Source organism: Temnothorax nylanderi, unplaced genomic scaffold (genome assembly GCF_030848795.1).
Source record: "Temnothorax nylanderi isolate EJ_2023f unplaced genomic scaffold, tnyl_v1.0 TNYL_tig0107_pilon, whole genome shotgun sequence".
In the NCBI taxonomy this organism is placed as follows: domain Eukaryota; kingdom Metazoa; phylum Arthropoda; class Insecta; order Hymenoptera; family Formicidae; genus Temnothorax; species Temnothorax nylanderi.
Genome location: NW_027249169.1, coordinates 515,271 through 539,463, shown reverse-complemented (window position 1 = coordinate 539,463; position 24,193 = coordinate 515,271). Strand labels below are relative to the sequence as shown.

At 42.6% G+C, this 24,193-nt stretch overlaps 1 protein-coding gene across 1 annotated transcript in view; it reads left to right on the top strand.

The window, feature by feature from the left end:
- The first annotated feature begins 1,558 nt into the window (after positions 1-1,558).
- LOC139775865 (uncharacterized) overlaps positions 1,559-24,193 on the top strand; it is a 31,285-nt gene continuing 8,650 nt past the window's right edge. The window contains exons 1-2 of the mRNA XM_071712191.1: positions 1,559-3,494; positions 15,881-16,103. Coding sequence (XP_071568292.1) covers positions 3,047-3,494; positions 15,881-16,103 — 671 coding nt within the window. The 5' untranslated portion in view covers positions 1,559-3,046. The remainder of the gene's footprint in view (positions 3,495-15,880; positions 16,104-24,193) is intronic.

Below are 24,193 nucleotides of genomic sequence, written 5' to 3'. Positions count from 1 at the left end.
CAAGCTTGTTATAAATTTGCATAATTATAAATTCACGAATTTTTGTTATATAATAGCTCTCTAATTAAATGATATGTTATAAGTACGGCCTCTAATTAAATGATGTCACGACCCTAATTTCTGTACTTCTATCATTCCTGTCAACTCCACCGTATCTAATTCCGTTTCGATTCTGCTTAATGTCAGAATAATTGTTCCAATATACCACTCGTATACCACCACGAATTGCATTTGTGTGCTATAGGCATTGCTTAGGCATTTACAAACATTTCATATTTTTAGAGAGTATTTCATGAATTTTTAAATATATTCCCAAAGTAGCTTTTCTTCAATATTTAAACAAATCAGAAATCGTCGTAAAGCAGATGGTTGCTATTTTTAGTTCGTTATATAGTTTTTAATTAGAATACTTGAAAAAAAAATGGAAAACAATAATCTTAAACTAGAATGATTATATGTATAAAAGTAATGTCACTTTACTTTCTTCTACAAATTAATTTTTATTATTCCTTCCCACGCGAATAAGACCGCGAACAAAGAGATGGCTCTCTTCCAACAACCGCAGCATATCCGCTTTTAACCTGACATCTCTTTTTTATGGAAAATTTAAAAATCCACTCATCATACATATAAACTCATATTTGAACCTCGATTACAAATGCTCTTAAAGATTCGCGATATCTCTATTACAGGAACAGTCATCTTACTAGATTATAACTTTTACTATTTGATTTCCGATTTAGGCATATGTACCGACATCATTATTCTAATTGGATCTGTTATTGCACAATTTAACGCTCAACATCACTCTGCGATGACATCGGTAATACAGTCCAGGTTAATCAACGTGCTACTTTGATATGCTTAACGAGCCTTTTCTTGAGCATCGACGACAGGGGAACGCAAAAAAAGTTCACGTAGCAAAAAACGCCGCGCTCGCTCATCCAGACTCCCGAGTTCGCTCGTTCGCTCACCCGCTCGTCCTCGTGAATTCGTAAATTCGCGAAGTAAGTTCGCGGAGCTGGGGACCACCCTTCTCCGTTTCGATGGCACTTCACCCCTTCCAGCCAGGTCTCGCTGGACCCTCTCTTTCTCCCTCTCCCGCCGTTCTCTCGACGATCCGCTTCGCTGTTCCATCTCGAGGAGAGCGAGCTGGAAGTGGGAGGCCAGTATCACCGCCCGCTCCACCCTGCTACGTTCCCACCCCCCCTTTTCCCCGTGCAGTACCCTGCCACTGCTCCCATGCCTCCCACCATCGTCGTCTTCCGCGCGAGGAGCTTGGGCGCCCCCTTCCCCCCGTCCGGACTATAATGAAAGATATTAACTACAATTTTATATCGAATTACCGCTGAAACACATTTCAAATTACTTGGGCGTAGCCGTGGCACATAGCGGAGGCGCCGAGGTTGCTTCGGTCGGGATTGGCGGGATGCTTAACGGCGACGAACGGGATTGGCATGGACGTAGCGGTGGTAGGGAGAACAGGAGGCGTGTCAGAATCCCGATATGGCCGCCCAGGAACGAGCGGAGGTGCCTGCCGTCCTCAGTACAGGCAGATCAGTCGTGGCAACTCGATGCACACGCACGTTTCGCGTGCACGACTACGTTCTTAGTCCTGGGCAGGTCGATCGGAGCGATTCTTCGTCCGGCGAGGATAAGGACTCCGCATCAGATCGACTTCTATCCCGGAATCGTACGCTCGCGATCGTCTGATCCGCGAATCGAAAGGCGCTGCCAATCGAGGAATTTTCACCGTGACGGATATTCAATCTGCAGACATTTGTCAAAATTTGGTTCGGTCCTGTCAAAGTGATCTTGATGGTATAACAACGCGGCGAAACGTGAACGACGTGTCAGGTGACAGTGCGATCCGAAGAAGAACAGTGTTAATAGACTGTAACGGTATATTACCGATTTCAAGTCGATAATCGTTGACGAAAGTCTTGCCGTGAGAGTGATCAATCCTGGCACGCGTGACAGGCGACCGCGATAAGCCCGGCTAAACATAGACTCTCGAAACGGACGTGATCGAGATAGGACCAATATCGTGTGGCGGTTGCTGGACTAATCGGACTTTGATAGAAGTGATCGCTCGTGGTCATTCATCAGACACAATTGTGATCTGGGAGGCTAGTGTGAAGGGTGTGCTAATATCTCGAAATTTGTCTTTAGATATCGCGTCTATTTCATGGTTAAACGATTTGTTGGCGATAGGAGGTCTCGAACTTGTTTCTACCTTCGTAGGCGAGGTACACGCCGAGCACGTAATCGCGCAAAAGTGAGAGGAGAACGTGCCACGAGAGTCTTATATAAAAATAATTAATAATTGAACGAGCAAGGAAAAGGAGAAAAAGAAAAGCGGAAATGGCCGACGGCTCCGCTCTTATGCGCGGCAATTATGTTAAGTGGCCAATTAGCAATTAACCAGGGAGCCGAGCCGAGCGGCCCCTTAATTGCGCCTGGGAAGAAGGTGGTGGAGCGGAGGTGGAGCGACCGAGTTGAGCGGGAGGAAGTGCAAGGTGCACACGCATCGCGACGCAAATATCTGTCTCACGCGCTATTTACTCCAGATTTTGCTGAAAGATTTTCGCCTCGGTCGATTTTCCAAATCGCTCTCGGGCTTTTGGCGCTTTGAAGATCACGACGCGATAGCGCGAGGCACAAATCTCTAAATATATCTAAGGTCGAGCTTCATCGAGGTATTCATGTTCTCAACTCGAATGTTCGTCGCGAAAGTGATTCCTTGACCCTCTCGTCGGAAAATCAATCCTTCGATCACAGATTTAACATTGAGCGTCAAATGATGCCGGATAACGCGCCAACCGTACGCGCAAGAGGGGAAAAGGAGTGATCCAGAAATTGGGTCTATCGAGGATACAGTGAAGTGAAGTTGAAATAAAGTGAGAGGGCACGATCTCTTCCTGGGTTAGGCTACGTCGTCATTGTCGGCAAGATTCTGTCTCCCAGGTACCGGGCGAGTCCTGGGGTGGCGACAGAGGCACCTGCAGGTGCCCGTAGCCCGAAGGAACCACCTGCGTCTACCGTGATGACGGTCCATCATCAACAGAACCACCACGTGGCCGCTCTCAGTGGCGTCGCCGTGGCCAATAACGGTCTGAATCTGAGCAGGATGTCGGGCCTGGAGGCGCATCGGTTGGAGAACATCGTCGATCGGAACGGCGTAGCAGTGGAACGTCTCTCCAACGGACTGGACTCGCGGAACAACAATTTGAACAATAACAACGGCCTGGAAAGAGGCGATGCCTCGACGACGATGCCGCAGAGGTCGAGGTTCATGATCACCGATATCCTGGGCGGTGCGTCCAGCAAGATGCACCAATCCGGGCTGCCTAGCCAGGAGCCACCCGGAAGTCCACCCTCGACGCCGCGAGACCTCAGTGTCAGGCATCAGTCTAGAACGTCCTTGAGCAACAGTAATCTAGACGAGGACAGCGACGCCAGCCACCACGACGGCGCTTCCGTTACGTCCAATGGTAAATGATACTTTATTACACGCTTTCGAAACTGTGCTCGTCGCTTGGTGTAACGACGTGATGAAGCCGGGCCGATATCGAGATATATGACTTTTAGGAATATTTTCAGTCTTTCTAAAGCGAAAGGAAGAGATATGTTCACTTGACATAGTCATTGAAATGAGTTAGTTAGATTTTTGAAAGATATACTGTAGAAAAAATAGGATGATAAAGTTGAATATAGACCGGTCATATAGAAATTTGTCCATCAATCTCCAAATCTCCATCAATTCAAGCGACAAAATTTGAAATATTTAATACGCGCAGTAATTGCTTTAAAATTCTATTAGGCAATAATTATTTAGCTTTATTGCCAGTTTATCAAGTCTCTTTTATTTCTCACGAAAACGTGATATCTGATTTCGCTCCATTTTCCTATATTACATGTCTATAGAAGTATATAGATAATTTATTTCTGCATAACTAAGTGGTTCTTAAAACATATAATGGAGAGAGGAATAAAGAAATAAAAACATCATGTTGTTTTCCCATTTATCGATAGCCAAAACTTCCACTTGACTGAAAGGTAGTCGGCCGATAGCCCGCAGTTACGTTCATTACGAAACGTGCGAGTATTGTGATTTCGTTTATTCACCTGATCGTTTACCGTGGACTTTCACGGAGATGTCAAGGACACACACGGGACACGGTCCTTCTCGACCGGATGTTCCAATCGGTGAGATCACGTCGGCCGTCGCTGGTTGCGCGCATAGAGAACGCCTCTTTCGAGAATCAGATATATCTCTGCTAAGATAAACGTTTCTCTCTCTCTCTCTCTCTCTCTCTCTCTCTGTCTCTCTCTCTGCGGGTTGCTGTACCCATCCGACCGACAACGTTTAGGAATTCTAATGGTTCTAAATTGGAGCTCGGCATTTGAAAGCTTTAATTATGTTACCCTCATTTGTTTCATTCATCTTCTCTACCTGTGCCCCACTGTCCTCCGGAGTTCAATCCCTCGGGCTGAACAAGTGCTAAGTTGTCGTAACTTCTTTGATCGGGGCGACGCCGAATTTCGTAAGAAATTCGAGCCACCAGTATTACGCAAGAGCTCACGTTCGCGCGCGCACAACGGGGATGCAAGTGGAACGTTAGAGAATCGTTTTTTAATTACAGTGAAACTTTCACGCTAATTATCACAAGACCCGCGGGCTACGCGTGCAAATTATTAACTCCGTGACGCGCGTAAAGCTGCGAATATAAATGTAAATATAATACTTGTTTGAAAAGTGTTACTCGCTACTCGATTTCTATTCTAATAAACGTGTGTGTGCGTCGCTACGAAACCGCAAGGCAGAAATCGCGGGTCGCGGCGGCGGCGGCGGCATTTTCTCTCGGAACTCGTCGGAGGTGCTATTAAGGTGACCTGTGCCGAGCGTATCGGCACAATTTCCGTTAATTCGCAGCTTCTTCTCCCGACGAATCGTCCTCCTTTTCTCCCCTGAGGCTGCTTGTTTTTAAACGCGACGTTCGAACGACGCCGCTCGCTACAACGACTAAGCCGGCTGTTTGTTCCGTAATCGGCTTATTTCCTCAAAGAAGCGCATTAGCGACAATTACGCGGACGACGGCGATGTGATTAGAAGCGGCGACGGGCAACGGTGGGTAACACTAATACTGCTTCCGCGCGGCACTAAATCCGGCGCTCCTTCCTTGTGAAAACATCAGCGGGCTATTAAGGCGCCAATTTTTCCACGACATTGACTCGCCGCGACGGCTCGCACCTTGCACCGCGTCGCTATTTATAACTCCCCTTAAGTGTTTCACGGACAAGACCAATGACCAGCCCCGGCGCGGCGTTTGGAAATCTCAAGAGTCACGTCATGGTAATCGATAATCGTCGTCCTTGCCTCGCTACGGTGACACGAGGGAATAGGGAAAAGTGCCCGCGATAAGGGATATAAGTATACTGCTAACGGATCGTGCCGGGCTCGAATCGTGCGACATGTACGTGCGATCGTACTGCGCTATTGCTCTTATGTTTTTATTGTACCTTGGACTGAATATACGATAACTTACTGCGAAGAACGTTAGTTGGAAGAAAATGTCATCTACCGAGATTATTTAAGTTTATTTTCAAAAGGCAAAACGAAAAGAGTTCGTACAAATTCTATATATAATAGGACTAAAATAGCATTCTCTACGTCAAGCGATAAATAAAATATTTTATAATCGATATTTTGTGACGCGTGTTCATACAATGAGACATGAATATTGTCAAGTGGCAACGAAAGTTTTTGAGTAATTTTCATTACTTATTTCTTTTGCCTACATGCTTTTTGCAATTCTACATTAATGATTTGTATATATTTAAAATATAATTCTTCAAATAATAATAAAATAGCATTATCTAACTAGCCATTGGCCAGTTATTGATTTACCAGTATATCATTAGCACATTGTATTCAGCTTTAACTAGATTTACAGACATGAAGAACGTATCAACAAATAATGCTTGCTCTGCAACGAATATCGATGAATGAAAGTCATAACGTATCGTATAAAGCATAATCCATTAGAAAGTAATTTAGTTACGTGGTCAATTTTTACTATGTCTACGGATTACACAAGTATCTACAAGCCCGCTACATTTATAAATAGATAAACATTTCTGTAAAGCTGTTTGTTGCAGTTATAAGCCATAACTTTTCATAACAAACGAAGCCATATAGTCCATCCGAGTCATATCGAGCCGTCACAAAGACCTTGTAAAAGGTGTCTGTGCGAATAATACGACGTGAAGCATTAGGAGCCGTGTATTAAAACGCGGGGTGCTTTTTCTTTTTTGAGCTAATGACGCGCGTTCGTTATTGGCGTTATCAGACGGTGCGGCGGTCGGTCTCGCGCCGCGACCATAATCGCCAATGCGTAAGTGGTATCCACCTTCCGTGGTACGTCAATGGGCCGCGGTCGCAGAATTATTAATGAAGGACAATTAGGAGGAGTAACGCCGATGTAATTGCCGCGCTACACGCTTTCACGTAGATTGGCCCAAGCGATTTTTTACGGGGCAGCTATTCCTCCCTCCCGCCCCTTTCTCTCCACCGTTAAAGCTGCGTCCGTCCAGTCCAATTTCCCGTCACGATTATTACATTCCGCCATCGCGCAACGGCGGGACCGAGCGACGCCGGGGCTCGTCACGGTACAAATACGATCGATCTTTCACGCGGCGTTGATTAGAAAATTATTAACGTCGGACTAACAGCTAGACGTAATTGCCGGCGGATTTACGCATCGATCATACGTCGCGCCGCTGATCGTTAGCTGTTTACCTCTCGATAGAGAATCGCGAGCCCCTAATTATTGTCCTGGGTTATGTCCTTACGCGACAATTGCACGCGTTTCGTGCGTCAGGTTGATGAACGGGGAATTATCAGCGAAGAGCAATTTAAGATACTGTTCGAATCGCGAAACAAAACATATGCGAGAAAGTATATGCTAAATTTCATTTGACGATCTGTTTTTATATCGTTATGTCGCGGAATATCACGGCAAAATTGTCTTTTCGCTATCTTCGGAAGCAATGTTTTGCTGATTGTTCTTTCAACGGCCACGTTCAGCAGAACGTTTATTTTGCAACTGTTGAAAGTTTTCTGAGCTCAGATTGGATTATTGCTCTAGATCTAAAAGAATAATCCAATCTGAGCTCAGAAAACTTTCAACAGTTGCAAAATAAACGTTCTGCTGAACGTGGCTATTCATTTGCGATTTATCGCAACACAAAGCGTTTACTTGTATACCATTTCGAGGCAAAAAAGGAGTTGACAAAAAAGCTAACAACAATTGTGTGCAATAATGTATAATGAACAATTTAAAAAGTATAGAAGATTCGATTATAAAAAAGAGTAGAAATCCGAGACGCTGAGAAATTTCGAATTTTATATAAAACCTATAATTTATGAATATAATAATGATTACGTCACTGTAACGTGCGTCAAATTCACACGAGTATAAACCATGCATGCGTTCGGAGCGTAACAAGTACCTCTCGTTTCTATCTTTTTCTATACATTTCTTTTAATACGGTTTTTAATATCACATCAATGCACTCCATTCTAGCTGGTTGAGAAAGGCGTGAAAAAAACCGATCTTTCTCAGCGCGGAATATCATTTCTTGGACGCGTGTGCGCGTCGCTTGTAAGCCGCTTACGAAGCCAACATTCGTCCCCAGGTTCACATTGTTGTCATCTCCGTGTCGGCCCGGAAGGTCCTGCCAGGGACCCAGGCCGTTTCACGCCCTTACGGGCGAGCTCGCTGACTTTTCGACGTGCGACTAATCCGAGAACCGGAAATGATTGGCAACCGTTTAGAAACTGGCACGGATTAGTTAGCTCTATGCGAGGGACTTTCGCGAGACGAAAGCAATTTCGTATCCGAAGGCGCCTTTTTGCGAGCGCCCCGACAAGCCGGCTGTCGGACTTTTGACGACACAATCTACGCGCGGGATTAATCCACGATCTGAATATCGAGCCGAGAAGTGAAGAAGAGATTCAACGGTACGAAGCGGCAGTGTCGAGAACTGGAATGCTGGTAGTCGCTACAAATGCCAGGGACAGTGAAGACTTTGAGTGACGCATGAGAAAACGATTATCTGAGTATCGAATAGAGATGAAGTGATAACGTAAATTAAATAAAAATTAAATAATTAAGAGGCATGTTGAAATAAGTATTTTGTAACATTTTGTAACAATACGTGGAAAAATATTCGTGGACGGGAATTCATTAAAGTGCGATTTCGAAAAGTGAGTTAAATGTGTGGTATTATATTAGAGTTTTGGTGGTATTATATATAAACCACAAAAACTCTAATCATCTCATCAGAATATACTGAAGATAAACCAATGTTTTACGTTACGTTTTAGCATATGGTTTGGAAATCGCCACGATTTGGTGTTGCGCAGAATGTCATGATAGATCTAATCGTAGCGAGTGATCGCGCAGAGGGAAGGTATTGTGTTTACAAAGTGGGTGATCTTAGATTATGCGTGGGTGATTAATTATTCCGTCGGAGGCAAACGTTTACGTAGGTAACAATGTGCAGAAGCTGATTGTCCGATCGAGAGTTTCGCAGTACCTCGAATCAAATTTCTTAAAACGGCTCCGAAATCGTTTAGATCTTATAATTCAATCAGACGTTTTAATTAATTACTCTCTATAATTTGACGATTATCCTTTCGAGACGGCGTGGTTGGTATATCGATTTCGAGAAAGCAAGGTCAAGTTTGTCAACGCGGATGCCGAGCGCTTAAGAGGATTTGAGAATCTTGTTAAGCGAACGCTGTGGAAACCAACCGCGCGAATCCCAACAACGACGGTAAACACCTGTCGGCGGCATACGCGAGGAAGTCTTTAGCGAAGTCCGGCCGTATAATGCGCGCGTAAGCGACTCGAGACGCGCGCTTGCTCAAAATAACGGGGTAATTATTGCTAATGTATACCGCGGTAGTTCAGAAACTTTCGAATTATATTCCTGACGATGTAATTGCGAGCATCCTCCAACTAAAGGATAAAAATGCGACTTTTGGGGTCGACGTAAAAAGTTTTTGAAATTGGAAGCGATATGTGTATGTATAAAGCAGTTTCGTATACATCTGTATACATTTGTACATGTTTATAAATTATATAATTTAGAGAACATTCTAATATATATTTTACATAATTATATATACCTTATTTTAAACCTTTTAACCAGAGTTACCGGAAATTAAAAAGATTATTCAAATTTTAAAGATAAACATGAATATTTATAGTATAATTTTAAGCGAGCTGGCGCGAATCAATTTTTACGAAATGGAAAATTTGCCCTCGCATTTTCGCAATTATTCTGCGAACGGTAGGTTGATGCAATCGTCGCATTTCTGTTCACCGCCTGCGCGGAATGCGCTTCATGAAATTCGAGAAACACGAGCACCCCGCGGAAACCTTAGGCTCATATAATATGATCTGACAGTAACACTCGATTGCATTTTTCCCTATAATGTTTCCATGCGGCAATAGATCGCCGTGCAAACCGTCACACGACACCTCGCAGTCCTTATTCTGCTATGATATCCTTAAATAAATTATTATGAAACGATAAAGCTATCTAAGAGCTGCTTATGATTGCGCAAACTGCCGCAAATTTTAATGCAATATTATGAGAATTATTTCATTAATGCATACGATATAACGATACTAATTACGTTTAGTATCGCTGTTATATGCAAATATTATGTAATATTTATTCTTATTTATCGTTAAAAATTTCTCGTTTGCATATTTAGTCTTTCGTGTGCGACTACTTTAGTAATATTTTGCTTGTTTTTTTTTATACATTTATCATCTGTATGTAGTTTAAGATTAGAACGTTAAAAGTACAATATAAAAATAAATGGTTTTGAAGGATACTATGAAAAGTCGACGTATGGGATACTAATTTGGTACTCAACCCCGTAGTTTGTTTTTGAAATTCTCGCCGACAGTTTTTGTCCCCCGTGGGATCGCTGCAAATAGAGTGGGCAGGCAATAAAACGTTGCCCCATAACATTATTCCCAGTGTTTTCTCCCCTAAAGGTGGCGACGCGGTAACACAATACAGAAGAGGGGTCAGATTCTGCCCCGTCGAGGGCCACCGCCTTTGTATACGATACGAGGGGTTGTAGGTGGCGACGGTAAGAGAGCACCCCCTACGACACGGGGCCAAACGAAGAGGTGTGACTCGAATTTGTAAGCAAAATTCCACAACAGCTTCCCTAGGTGCTTCCGTGGAAAAAATTACTCTCATAGTTTCTTGTTTCTTGTATAATTTCGCTTACAAAATTAGTTCTACATTGTTAATTCGTATGTAAAATTAAGATATATATATTCGACATAGATGCTCTCGATATATCATTTACTAAGATAATGATTTTATGCTATTACAAAATTATTAAAAAATTAGCGCTTTTTATTATTAATTAAATGTTACTGTTATTTTAAAATTGATAAAGCGCTTTTTATATATATTCATATAAGCTGACATCTGATTAACTGCTTCGAGATAAAACACACATAAACTATTCCCGTCTATATTTCCTAAATGATACTCTAACTTTAGAGAATGTCAGTAAATATTCGATAAAAAAGCGTCGTTAGACACTCGCTTCTTGACAAAAAGAAAGTCCGTCGGCCATGTTTATTCGTATCCGCAGCATTGATCAGCCACAACTATTATCCCTTTTTTATTGAATGATTATATAAACTGCATCTATATTTTTTGTACTTATAAAAGAGTGAACTTTATAAGCAAAAATATAGGTTTGTAGCCTTTCTCGGTCTCCTTGTCTCTCTCTTTCTCTCTCTTTGTCCCTCTTTGTCGCTCTTTTGGATTACTTACGCGATGCACTCAGCGCGAAATAAAGCAATAAGCAAATAAAATCGCGGGCGCGCAGCACAATGGAAACTCCGGCTTTTCCCTCCTCTCTTTCCCACTCTTCGCCTTAGCAACCCTTCCACCCCACCTTCATCCGCCAAGATCATAAAGTGCGAGGCAACGCTTTGCGAAAGTTTTATTATTCCCATTTTTACGATCCGTCCGGCTGACTCCCTCGGCTGCAGCTACTTGCGCTGCACTCTACATCCTGCGCATTCGTCACAGTGTCTGCAAGTTTTCGCATGCAGTCCTTGGCCCAGTAACGATGTCAAAGTGCTCGATTGCTCGGGAAGTTGCTTGTCGCTATATTTAATGGCTATAATATAATTTCTTTATGAGAGAAATCTACATTTTTCTCCCTTTCCTTCTCTCTCTTTATCTTTCTTTCTCTTTTTGTCTTTTTACACTTGTGCAAAATAACCATTATTAACGATTACTCGAAAATTTTCGATACAGTCAGTGGAGTCGGTAGACCTAGCTCGTTAAAAATTTCAGCGAAAAATGCACGTTAAGAAAAATAATCATAAAATTTTGTAAAAAGAAAATAAATATAAATGAAATAAATATAAATATACGCGTACGTATAATGTAAATGTAGAAATATTTGATGGTATATGCCTCATTTTTTTTAATTTCTCAATTTGTGTACATTAAATAAGTATTGCATATTTAAAGATTATTGTATACTTAAAAATACGATATATAAAACGATGAACAAAATCTACAAACGCAAGAGTTTTTTTCCAATGATTTGTATGACGTTTAAGAGATCCCATTTTGCTTTAATGAATTTGTTAAAACTCGTGCGTTTGAAAATTGCAATCACAATTGGTGCATAAACCATGATGATGGCGACGTGAACGATTTGACCGCGACGACGTGGACGACGACGGCAACATGCTGGCACTAATTGCAGCGGCGCATAATTGCTCGATAAACATCCTGTTAATCTCACTTTTATGCGCCATACATTGTATCGCGGCGATGCTTGTGGCACGCAAGTCCCCCTCGTTTCCTCCATTCTTCCCTGTCCTTCTCCCTTGCTCTTTCTCTTTCACGTAATGCGACTTGAGAACACGTCATGATTTTCACTGGCGCGGCACATCCGTTACAGGCGCCATGTTTGCGAGAACCTCTTTAAAATACATTTCGCCGCTTGACAGTGGAAATGACGCTTACCGTCGTGACTTATGGAACACGAATACCTCGCGAGCGTTAGTGTTAATTAACGCGGAGCTATTGTCGCATGTCACACGTAACGTCGGTAGTAACGCGTTGGGAAAATGCGCGTTTAAAATGTTATTTTCCGCTCGATTCTCGGGGATCGAAATCGTTACACTTAATCACAGTAAATTCGCTTTGCGATGCTACGGATCTGGAAAAATATACTACCGCATCAGTCATCATGTTTCTATAATTGTCATAAAAGACTATAAAGATCATCTTTATATATGATTTATACTATTAAAATTTAAATTCTTCAAAATTTTGCCAGTTTTAAAACCTTTTTTGGAAGTTTCTGCTTAAAATTGCGTGCAGCGTTGTGATAAAAAGAAATAATTTTAACTGCACGATTAAATAAAACTTAAACCTGATCGCTTCGCCTATCCACTTTATCCATATAGCTTTATTTACGATCACGTTACTCGAAAAATCCCTTTGGGAGCCCACTCGTTTGTTTCGTGAACTCAACATACAGAGTAAAAAGTCGCCGTAACACGTTTTATAACCATAGACAAGTCTACATAAAACCCGGTGACTACGTGTCGTGTCGGTAAAAGATGTGGAAAGATAAAGGAAAACTGTCCTAGTCCCCAAAAGGAAAGAAGATGCTCGAGTTACTTTAGCGGCTAGACGAAGTTGCCGGTAACATCTTGAGAGTATTTTGAGAACTTGGCTGAAATATTCTGCACAAGAGAGAGAAAAGTCTACGGGGCGAATTCAGACCACTGCCTTACGCAGAACAGATCCATTTTAAAACGCTAAAGTTTCGTTTGATCGTCACACACGCGCGATTTGATGCGTATGTTTTGTTTGATGAATGATGCGTCCCGTCACGAGCAACAAGCCGTACTTTGTATTCGCGAAGAAAGTTCATATTGATGAGTTTATTTCGATGTGTAATGTGTCGCCGTATAATTATATTGATGGGACTGGGTAATATTGCAACTATCGAGCAGATAATTGGATGGCTTTATGGTGTAATGAATAATGTGCGGAATTTGTAATGTCACATTATTGTTATAACTGAGGGAAAAAATATCGATCATCCCTCACATTGAATCATTAGGTTCAGAAGAGCAACGCTGTAAAGAGCGAATAACCTGGAAGAAGTTTTTTTACGTTTTAACAATTTCCTACTTTTGCTGCCAACGAAAAGCATAATAGCTATTGTGTAATGTTTCGAAGAACATGTATTAATAGCATCACTTATGACACGCGCTATTCGAAGACAATTGAAGTATACGATTTAACTATTATCATCTTCGCCCATCGATTTATTTTGCACCTACGTATTGCGCGTTTTAATTTTATCTCGCAGGAAGCATATGATCGCGAATCGTGACTTCAATCCGGGGATGGAGACCACTTTGAGTAAAGCCGATCGCAGGCGTCGCCATTTCGCATCAAAGTGAAAACGCTGGGGTAAAGAGTGGCGCATGAACACGCTCGTAAGGACGAGGCGGACACAGATAAGCCCTGAGCCCTGGGCTACGTGCCTCGCAGACGAACGGCGGGCGGACGCCCGCGGCTGGGAAAAAAGAGGGATGGATGTTTCGCGATGGTTCTCGAGTTACTGCGCAAAGGAAGGGCAGGGGGTTTGGGAGTGGGAAAAGTTCCGCCTAACGTCTTGGAAGTGTCTCAAAAGGAGAACTCCGACGTCGGTCGGGACCTGGGCTCTAAGTGTATCACATAGTAAATTTAGTTTTCCAACCTCCGTTTCCACCGTTCCACTCTTATATTTTCCCGTCCCCCCTCCCTCCCTAAGCTCCTTTTCGCGTCCACCCCTTTCCTCCGTTTCGTGGACAAGTCTCGGGAGCTCGAATCGAGCTGTGGTGCTGATGCAGCCAGGACGGAGCTCCTTGTTCCAAGCCTTTTCTGGGGAGGGAATCGGGGGGGGGGAGGGTGAGCGCGCGCGTACGCCATGGTAGCCAACATGGCGCGGTAGAGTCTGGACCCGTTCGAGCGAATCTGGCCGATCAAACGGGGGCTAAGAGCCGCGCTTTCGTCCGGGTTAACTCAATCCACGAGCTTTCTATCTTCCCGATCTCCTCCTCCCTCCGCCGCTTCCCTTCCGGAGCTATGTTATTCCTGGCTACATCCCCCATTGGTTCCACCTCCTGTCCCCATGCTTCTCCCGCGCCATCCACGACCGTTCCAATCGATGAGCTCGCGACAACGGGCCTTTAGATACTTTTAGAAGCTTGTGCGGGCTTTTATTCCCCCAGGAGGTTAAGTCTCGATGGTTTTCTGATCGGGACTTCTCGGGAGGTTGCTCGATTTACTCGTGACAAGACACGTCCCCCCGCTGCGGGGTAATTCGAAGAGGGTTGGATAATTTATCTGACGAGGCGTAAAGAGAGAGTTCTTCTATATTTAAAAAAAACTGCTCCAAAAATTTACACAATGTGAAAATTATTGTGAAAAAACCGATCCTAAACAATATTTGTAGAAACCGCGTCTATTTTCTGTCCTTTTTCTCTTTTGAGACAATATAATGAGAAAGGCCGGGTATAATACTTGGTCATTCTCCAAAATTTTTTCAACTTTAATTGAAGCAACCAATATAATATTTATTACTCCTATAATAGTTTGAAAATCTTTGAGAGTGACCAAATTTCTTATCCTGTGTTTTCCACTATATTATTGACATCATTCACTTCCCTCTGATAACTGCCCTCAATACCCCGTTCTGTTAAAATGGAAAATTACCTGTTCCTCATCGGGCTGTTCTTTTACGACAGAGACAAGAACGATGGCGTAATGAGTTTCGAGAGGGATGAAATAAGCACGGGCGCGCGACTGTGCGCCGCGTGTGAGTGTGACTCGTATCGGGTGTAATCGGTTTCCTCGGGGAATCCCACCCTCTCTTTTCTCTATCTCTCTCCGGATACGACGACGTATCGGGGGGATAATTTGCGGCGTCTCGACGCGGCTGCGTGGTCCAATCCGCGATACCAGCCAATCGGCTCTCGGCTGCGCGGAGAGTCGAACTGAGAACAAAAGGATCCCATTCTCTTTCTCTCTCTCTCTCTCTCTCTCTCTCTCTCTCTCCCTCTCTCTCTCTCTCTCTCTCTCTCCTCTCTCTCCTCTCTCCTCTCTCTCTCTCTCTCTCTCTCTCTCTCTCTCTCTCTCTCTCTCTCTCTCTCTCTCTCCTCTCCTCTCTCTCTCTCTCTCTCTCTCTCTCTCTCTCTCTCTCTATCTCCCTCTCCCTTTCTGTTTCGCCGATGAGAGAGGCGGCTGCAATCGCCATGCAGGCAACGACAAAAACAACTACCGCGTATAATCCACGCGCGCGGCATTGATTCCACCCTTCGCGAAAACAAAAGCTTGGCACTCCGGCACTTCGCAATTCCTGATAGACCGGCGATTCTTTACGGCGATCTTTTTGGCAAAATAGTTGTATTGGTGATATACGAATATCGTGAAACTTATAAATAGCATTTCAAAAAATATAAATCTTGGAAGGTAAAAATTTAGTTAAAATAAAGTTTGCTCGAAACTAAACGACAAGTGAAATCTCGTTATATAATTCCCAAAAATAATAAATAATTGTAATTAAGTTACACATTGTTATTTATTAAACGTTTAAGTAGCTCTTATTAGTGCATACTCAATTCCCAGAATCGTTGCTTTCTCCTCCTTTTGGAGATATAACTTTATACTTTATAGCTAAGTCGTACGACGAGACGGAAGGAAAGCAAGGAGACGTTCAATATCAACAGTTTTGCAATTTCAGGTGGCAAAGAGGATGATCCTAAAAGCTCGTCCTCGAGTTCCTTGAGCTCCGCGCAGAGTAAGAAGCAGCGTAAGGCGCGTACAGCTTTTACGGATCACCAACTTCAGACTCTGGAGAAGAGCTTCGAACGGCAAAAGTACCTCAGTGTGCAGGACAGGATGGAGCTGGCGGCGAAACTGCAGCTGACAGACACGCAAGTGAAAACGTGGTACCAAAACAGAAGGTAAGCGAAACGAGAGACCCGTTACTAATTTCTAAATGAGACACAACGCGACATATGCGGACGATAATTAATTTTGTGATCGCCCTCAGGCAACAATCGCGACACGGTAGTTTTTTACGTTTAAAAATTTATTCAGGACTGGCCCCTAAACCGTGAATAAAATGTATTGATAACATTTTAGCATTGTAATATTACATATAATATTACATATAATACTGGTAGGAGTAAGTTTTGGAAATTATTATTATTTATTATGTTTAATTATAATTATTTGTTATAAAAAACGACAGCCTCTTTTTCTCTTAAGTAGTATAAAAAACTTAAAATAATTTTCATGAACGTTATATACCGTTTAACTTTTTCGATCGAGTTTCTTATTAAAAGAGATACTGAGAAAATTTTTATTGAAAGATAATTACTAGAAGTATCTGCCTTTCAGCGCGCGATTGACTACATGATGAGGCTGCGCGTAAAAAACCGTTGAATAGCCGTTAAAAGTTTGACTCTAAAGAGACAAAGGTGGAACCATGACGCTCGATCGATCTCTCGATGCTCGCGTTATACATTGTTGAATATCGGATGGAAAGCTCCTCATCACGATCCCCCGTCTCGGAAGTATGGCGGCGCGGTTCTTTGTGCCGGCGCGTGTCGAATCCGTAAATGGAAATCGCGGCGGCCAACAAAGGCGTTGTTTACGTGGTTAAACGCGAGGATCGTTGGTCAAAACCCGAGCAAGTATCTCAAGAGTCATGCGCCTCCGTTACCGGTTTTGCGGTCCATCTTATAAGAATATCGTCCTCGTCGACACTTTAATAAGCTAAAGATAATTTTCGTTGTTACGACACATAGATTTCTTTTTCGAGAATTATAAAAAAAATTGTACAAATAAATCAATATTATAATTTCTGAAGGAACTCTAAAATGTATATTGAAACAAGCGTGCAACTTATTTGGACGCTATCAAAACGGAAAATATTCTTTCTAAACTTAAAGGAGTATTCTGGTTTGGAAGGTATTTTTCAGGAATTTTTTGTAGGGAAACGAAAAACGAAAAACGAACTTTGCATGTTTTTTTAACCTTATTTTAAGAATATATTTTTATTTTGTAAGTAACAAAAATGCTTTTCTTTTCTATGTTATACCCTGATCACTGGGAGATGTAAATGATGGACGATGCAAATGATTCTAGCTGTTCTAGGTATCTGAAATGCAAAAACTAAAAATTTTTTTATTCAGAAGTGTGGTTATTGTCTAAACTAGAATAAATTATACATTTATTAGTTTTTTTTTTTAATAATATACTAACAAAATTTTGAGAAAAACTATAATATTTTTAATTAAAAAACCACCATTTTGTCCAGAATAGAAATATTGGTTTAGTTTTCGTTCAGACAATAGAGCCACATTTTTCCTGAATAAGAAAATTTTTGGTTTTTGCATTTCAGATACCTAGAACAACTAAATCATTTACTATCCATCATTTACAAATTTATATCTCCTAGTGACCAGGGTATAACATGGAAAACAAGAGCATTTTTGTTACTTAAAAAATGCAAATATATTCTTAAAATAAGGCTAAAAGAACATGCAAAGTTTACCGTTATTTGACTTTTTCGTTTCTCTACAAAAAGTTCCTGAAAAATACCTTTTTTTCACGACCATTCAAACTAGAATAGCCATTCAAACTACCCCATTAATACAAGACATTAGCAAATATATCTATACTAAAGAGAAAAGGTCTGTTTTGATAATATTGGGACTGTTGTTTTACATTTGGTCCGTTATAAGATTAACCTCAGGTCCATCATGTCGGTTCCTTTACGAAAGTAAAATCAGGCAGCTGGAATCGGTTTCAAAATCCTCTGCGGCATCCTTTGTAAATGCGATTTCGCAAAGTCATCCAGTGGCGCCTATAGTTTCGTAGTTTTTCATGGGCCATCTACCTCTTTCCAATCTAATCAGCAGGCTTGTTGGTCGGCTCGCAAACCCCGCGTCAAAAGTTTACCGAACGAAATTAAAATCGCATGCCATGGATGGTCCCGCGGAATCATTTCGACACGCTTCGTCCCGAATAAACGAGTGTAACATCGGCGAGGAAAGTTCTATACCATTCTCCTTTCTTGAAAAACTACAGGCGACAAATAATATCAGAACTAATCCTGGTATATACTATTTAAATTTTTCATAACGTAGTTGCATAAAATATTTTTCTATTTTACTCGTGATAATAATTTAAGAATGAAACGACGTAAAAAAATTCTTTTCTATTTTTTCCATTAGCAAACGTAATGTTTAAAAATAGTTTTTTGTTTTTTCCTTATGTTTTTACATTCTTATGGTACGCCTATTCGAAACTAAAATTCTAATAAAATCTCGATTCTATTCTTACGCCCGATATGCAAAATCTACCACGCCGGTTATATTGATCTCATTACGCTACTTAATTATCACTACTCTCTTGTTCCTCCCGTCGCGCTGAACGTACGGTGATTAGCAGGGAACACCCACAAGTCATGACTTCGCGACTTCTGCCGGCGGCCGTTTAGTTTAGACAAGCGGCCGATCGCGCACAAAGAAGGCGAATCGTTAATGAGGATCCTCGTAGATCGTGATGTACGATGTACGAAAAGGTAAAGGCCGGGCGAGGCGAGCGTCCAGACTCTAGACTGTGTCATTAGACTGTCAATTACCGGTGGAGCGAATGGCGTAATGACAGGCAGCGAGCGCTGCCAAGCGTTGCGCCGCGCCGCTCCGCTCCGATCGTGAAAGACTGCCTGCATTTCGGCGGCCGTTCAATTTTTTCGTGCGTAATTGCGTGCCGCCGAGTCCACGATTTTCAAAAGACGCTGCTGCTCGTTTCCCATATCACGTCGGCGCGGCGCGCTCCACGCGGCACATCGCAATTGTACACGGCGTAATCGTTACGGCTATTTATTTCTACAGTCGGCAGTTTGCTCGCTCATTACGCCGGATCGGCGTAATGGACAACGGTGATTAAGGATCGCTTTTGATACAGAACTTGCGTAGCGCGCGTGAATTACTGTTATATCGCGTTATATCTCGTTTGCGTTTCGCCTGCCGTCATGCCGATTCGAGAAATAAACTCGGCTTTTGTCTGTTAGTTCATGCGTGTCGAATTGAAAACGTGAACGTTTCCGGCACGAGCGAGCTGCTGATGATCGATCGAATTTTGAATACTTGTACAAAATAGTCTGGCAAGATAAACAGAAGCGCTTTTGGCACGATTTTCTTGCTTCAGAATGAATTGTTGCAGCTTGGAAAGAATTTTCACGATGGATTTCCGATCGACCGATCGACGTAGATTTATTGTTGGAAGAAACAATCGTAACGCGGTACGATACACCCGCGATGTAATAAGTACCCCCGTGTCAACGGAATCAGACCTAGTGTACCCCCTTGGAACCTGTATTATAATTGCTACACGTTTCATCAAATATACCGTCAAAGTGCGAAGTCCCGTATATCGCGCGCGGCATAAATTACAGATCAGCATGACGTGCGCTTTAATCTTTGTACATGCATGTCTCGCGCAATACTTGAGCCGTGAAGAGTTCCTCCCTCTCCCGCTCTCTCCTTTCTCGCCGTTCTTCGACGTAGTCACGGCGTGGCGGCGTACGCTAATTAATTTTCGCCATGTTGACACTCAGCCGCGCTTAATTAATAGGACGAAAATGAGGAAACCGAATGAAGTCGCGCGGGGGGAGGCACGTGTGCGCGCCGCGGCCGCGGCACGTATCGTCGCGCGAGAGGCCGCGCGCGGAGAAGGTGGAGGCCGCCGCGGCAAAAAGCCGGGAAAATTAGTGACGCTCCTGACTGACGGGCGGCTTCTTAAGTGCCCGCTTAAAGTTTTGTTGCTCGGTGCACGCCCCGATGCGGTGTGACTCGGCGCTTCTTCGCGGAGGCGCCGGCCACACCTCGGGCGCCACAGCGACGCGGACTCTGCTCCCTTTTTCTCCCGTCCCGGGCTAAACGCTCGCCGAAAGCCAGAACTCTGATGCCGCGAAGATTCACAAAAGCCGCGCGACCACGCTGTAATACCTAAAACCGCATCTTGAATCAATCCCGCGCGAGAACACGCCGACAGACGCTGCTTTGTGTGTCCAGATCGATGGACCTTAAATGGACCTCCATGTGAACTTGAAAGACTTTGAAGAAAGACTTAATTTATTTACGTGAGGATTTATTTTTGACAAATTTCTATCAATCATGCAAAATGCTATACCAAGTTACTGCAACTTCTTGGAGAACGTTTACCTCGTTTTGACACTTTGAATTGACTTTGCACGAATATTTGAGTATTCTGGTTAAATTTTGTGGAAAAATAAATTATGACAGAAGATAAATAAATGCGTTCTATTAACAACGGATAATGCGCAGTCATCATGATTAACAAATTACGGTAATTTCCTCGGAAACACATGGATTTATCTAACAACCGTTCTTCCCCGTGTTTTTTTCCTATTAAATTCCTTATAGACATCTATTTAATCGCCATCAATTGTACGTTAATTATACGCTCAACGATGAATTATCCGAACAACTGCTCGATTCACGCGCTATGTTTTTCTTTTCGTTTTTTCTCATAAATATTAGATAGGTCTTTACGATGCGAGATTTATCAAATCAAGAACCGATCTCCTTGAAGAATTCTTATTCGAGGACTACGCACGATGAATAATTCGAAAACGTTACGTTACTTCCAGTTCCCTTAACAGACGTCTCATTCATCGAGTGATCAACCAACACGCACGCACGTAAATTACGCTCAACAATGAGTCATCTGAACGATTGCAACGACATACGCGCGCGCGCGCGCGCACACATACACATACGTACATACATGCATGCATGGCAGTCACGATCGACCGCAATGCCTTTCCGCACGAAACTTTCCGTGAAATCGACGCTGAGAAACTAAACGACGCGGAGATTGCGGTCCGCCAGTAAAGCGCTTTTCCAGAGCGATAAGCGATACGCTCCTCGCTTTTCCGCGGCACGCTGCGTACGCGCCGCGCATATACACCGAACCCGCTCGGTCATTTAGTTGTTTAGAAGTCATTAGGACTCGTCACGTTACTCGCGGCAAATCGTCTCTACTTATCGACTAATTACGTGCCCGGCCATAGGCGAGCCACGCAAGTAGCGTGCAGTACGTATGTGTTAACGTTGACGAAGCGTGCGCCTCTCGATCTTTAATATCAGTGCGCCAAGCTCAGCTCGCAAAGTGCATTTTAATGAAATGTCATGGGACCCGCGCGCGTTTATGCCACTTCGTAATTCACGCCGGAGATTTTATACGTTCGGAGATTGCGTCTTGTGTATCTACGGAAAATTAGCGGCGAGTATCACTGTCACCTTCCGTGATTAGCGACTTTAATCCGTTACTTTAATACACGTTGATTTCTTCTGGTCATGTATTATAACTGTGTCTTAATAAATATTTATTATTTGCCGATATGATTAGAGACATATCTAACTGTCGTTGTAGAAAAGCTAAGCTGTATTTCTTTGGAAAAATTGTTATTTCGCAAATAAAAAAAAACGTTGTAATTTTGTGAATAACAAAACATAATTTCGTAAAAAAACATGCCGAAAAAGGTCCAATATTTTTTCTGTTTGACATATTTATTAAAATGAGATATTAAAGTTTAAGATACAATTCCTGAAAGATTTTTTGTGCTGTTTCGAAGATGGAGTATACAAAGAACTTTAAAGGAAAAGGTGCAATTTTAGTTGGTGGTATTTGCATTATGTCGCCGTCTGCCTTGTTGCACTCACGCATTTGCGCTTACGGCCTCCATATATGCTGTTTTATCTTTTGCACGTCCTGCGAGAGAGAGGATTCTGCCCTCAGGACGTGACTCGTAATTCTAAAGTATTATATACGGTAGCTCAAATTTTGTTTCTTTTTTTTATAAAACCACAACCACGCACCTATGTCGCACGCGTTTTTCGCGCTATCGCGTAACTCAGTGTACGCTCTTACAATTAACAGATACACATGTCACGCTATGGAAAAAGATATGAAGCACAGAAAGAATTATACAGGAGAAAAAAACAGAACGTAGAATAATTCAACGAAAGTTTGCATTTAATACGTTTATATGTAGAACGTGGCATTGCTTTCGAGTAATGAGATATTCGTCGCTCGATATTTTTTTACGGTATAATAAGCAAACGTGACTCCATTAAAGCCAAACAGAGTGGCTCGAGAGAGAAAACTCATTCGAGCTTAAAATTACGCTCTATCGTGTGCGATGTGACTGCTGTAGCTTAACTGTGATTTATTTGCCGGGCACGAGTTTCGAGCACGAAGCACGAGCGCAACCGCGCTAATGCTCCCCTCGAACGTGTGAAAGAAATTAGGTTGGCGACGTAGCTCTTATCCCGCGGAGAGACTCGCGCGCGTGGTACTGAGAGAATCCTCGGGAGACCAGCGCGCAACTTGTATACGCGCGCAAACTACGCGAACCGAAGAAACTGCATCGCGTGGACTTGATCGCGACGGCGAAGGGGGATGCGAAGGCTGAATCCTTCACACGGTTTTGCGCTCGTTATACGTGCCATCAAGTACTACACCGTAAACGCTGCGCGCGCAGCGGTATTTTGCTATACGCACTTGACTTGACTAGAGAAACGATAATCCATATTTGGGAAAAATGCAAATGCATATAGAGTCTGTAACGGCGTCGAAATGCGCGCGAAAAGAGGAATGACGAACGATCGTGGGGAATACATTCCCTGCGCGTGTGTGATAACATTCCCTGCGAATTAAAACCACTAAAAATAAAGAAGAATTATTTTCGCGTTTTATACTCGGGTGACATTTATGCTAGAGTTTAATACTGATATACGAGCGATAAATCTGACGCGACACAAATAGCATTTCTCTTCGACTCATGCACGAATAATCGAATTAAGCACCGTGTGCTTAATGATCTTGAAGTATCTCGTGTCTCGGATGTGTTTCGAGCTTGATTCTTGACGATTTCTTCGAATATATTTTCTGACATTTTCTATTGAATGTTATTTGCTTGGAAAATTTTTAGTCTTATTTAGAAGACTTGGATAATATTTTAATATTATACTTGGAAGAGAAAAAGAGATAAATAATAACGTTCTTATGCAATATTGTTAAGGTAATAACGTCTTCCTGATGCTCGAAACGCGTCCGAACATGACTTTTCAACGACGATATTTCCCGACGGTGGCATTATATGACATTGCGTCGTCACGATGTGACGACATCGCCGGCGCGTTACATACGTCGCGATCGTGAGAATTCGCTTCTCTCGGGGGGGGGGGGGGGAGGGGGGATCCACCTCTTCTGCCGCGGCGCACCGGAAGAACAACGCGGGCTTCCCACGCCTCCGGTAAACCGCTTCATAACGGGTCGCCTTGATTTCGCGGGTACTTATGTCAAATGCGCTCGTTTCGATCGCGACTTGCGTCACGGCAGCTCCGTGATTTCGTGCGCGATTCCGTGCCCCTTTGGGTCGCCGCGGAATTTCACGAAATAGCTAGAAAAACGGGGCTAATCGGATGGCGCGCGATAACAGTCGGGCATACCCGGTAATGACGTATTTGCATGCGCATTTGTCGGCCCTCCTCTTAGCTTGGATATAATCACCTGATTAACTCTTTTTACCCCGCGAGACGGTTAATCGGCGGGTTTAATTAACATCGCCGCGAGTTTTTGTTCGAAATGAGGTCACATGCTTTTTGTAATTCTGCAATGTTGGAAGAGTAATTTGCGATGGTTCCACCGTTCTTATCATACTTATATGCCATAAAATCTATTTACTTAAAATTTGATATAAAGAAGGCAAAAAGTGCGAATTTGGGCAATAACTGATAAATCTCTAATTTGAATATTGAATTTAAGATTTATCGAGATTCTCAATCTTTAAAAAAAAATTAATTTTATTTGTGAAGATTATAATTAAACTATTTAAGAGGAGGTTTCTAATTTTGATACACACCAGTATATAGAAACAAATTTTATATTTAAGTATAAATTTTTTAGATGGCCTGATTTTTATAATTTATATTTTATAAAATGCATGAGA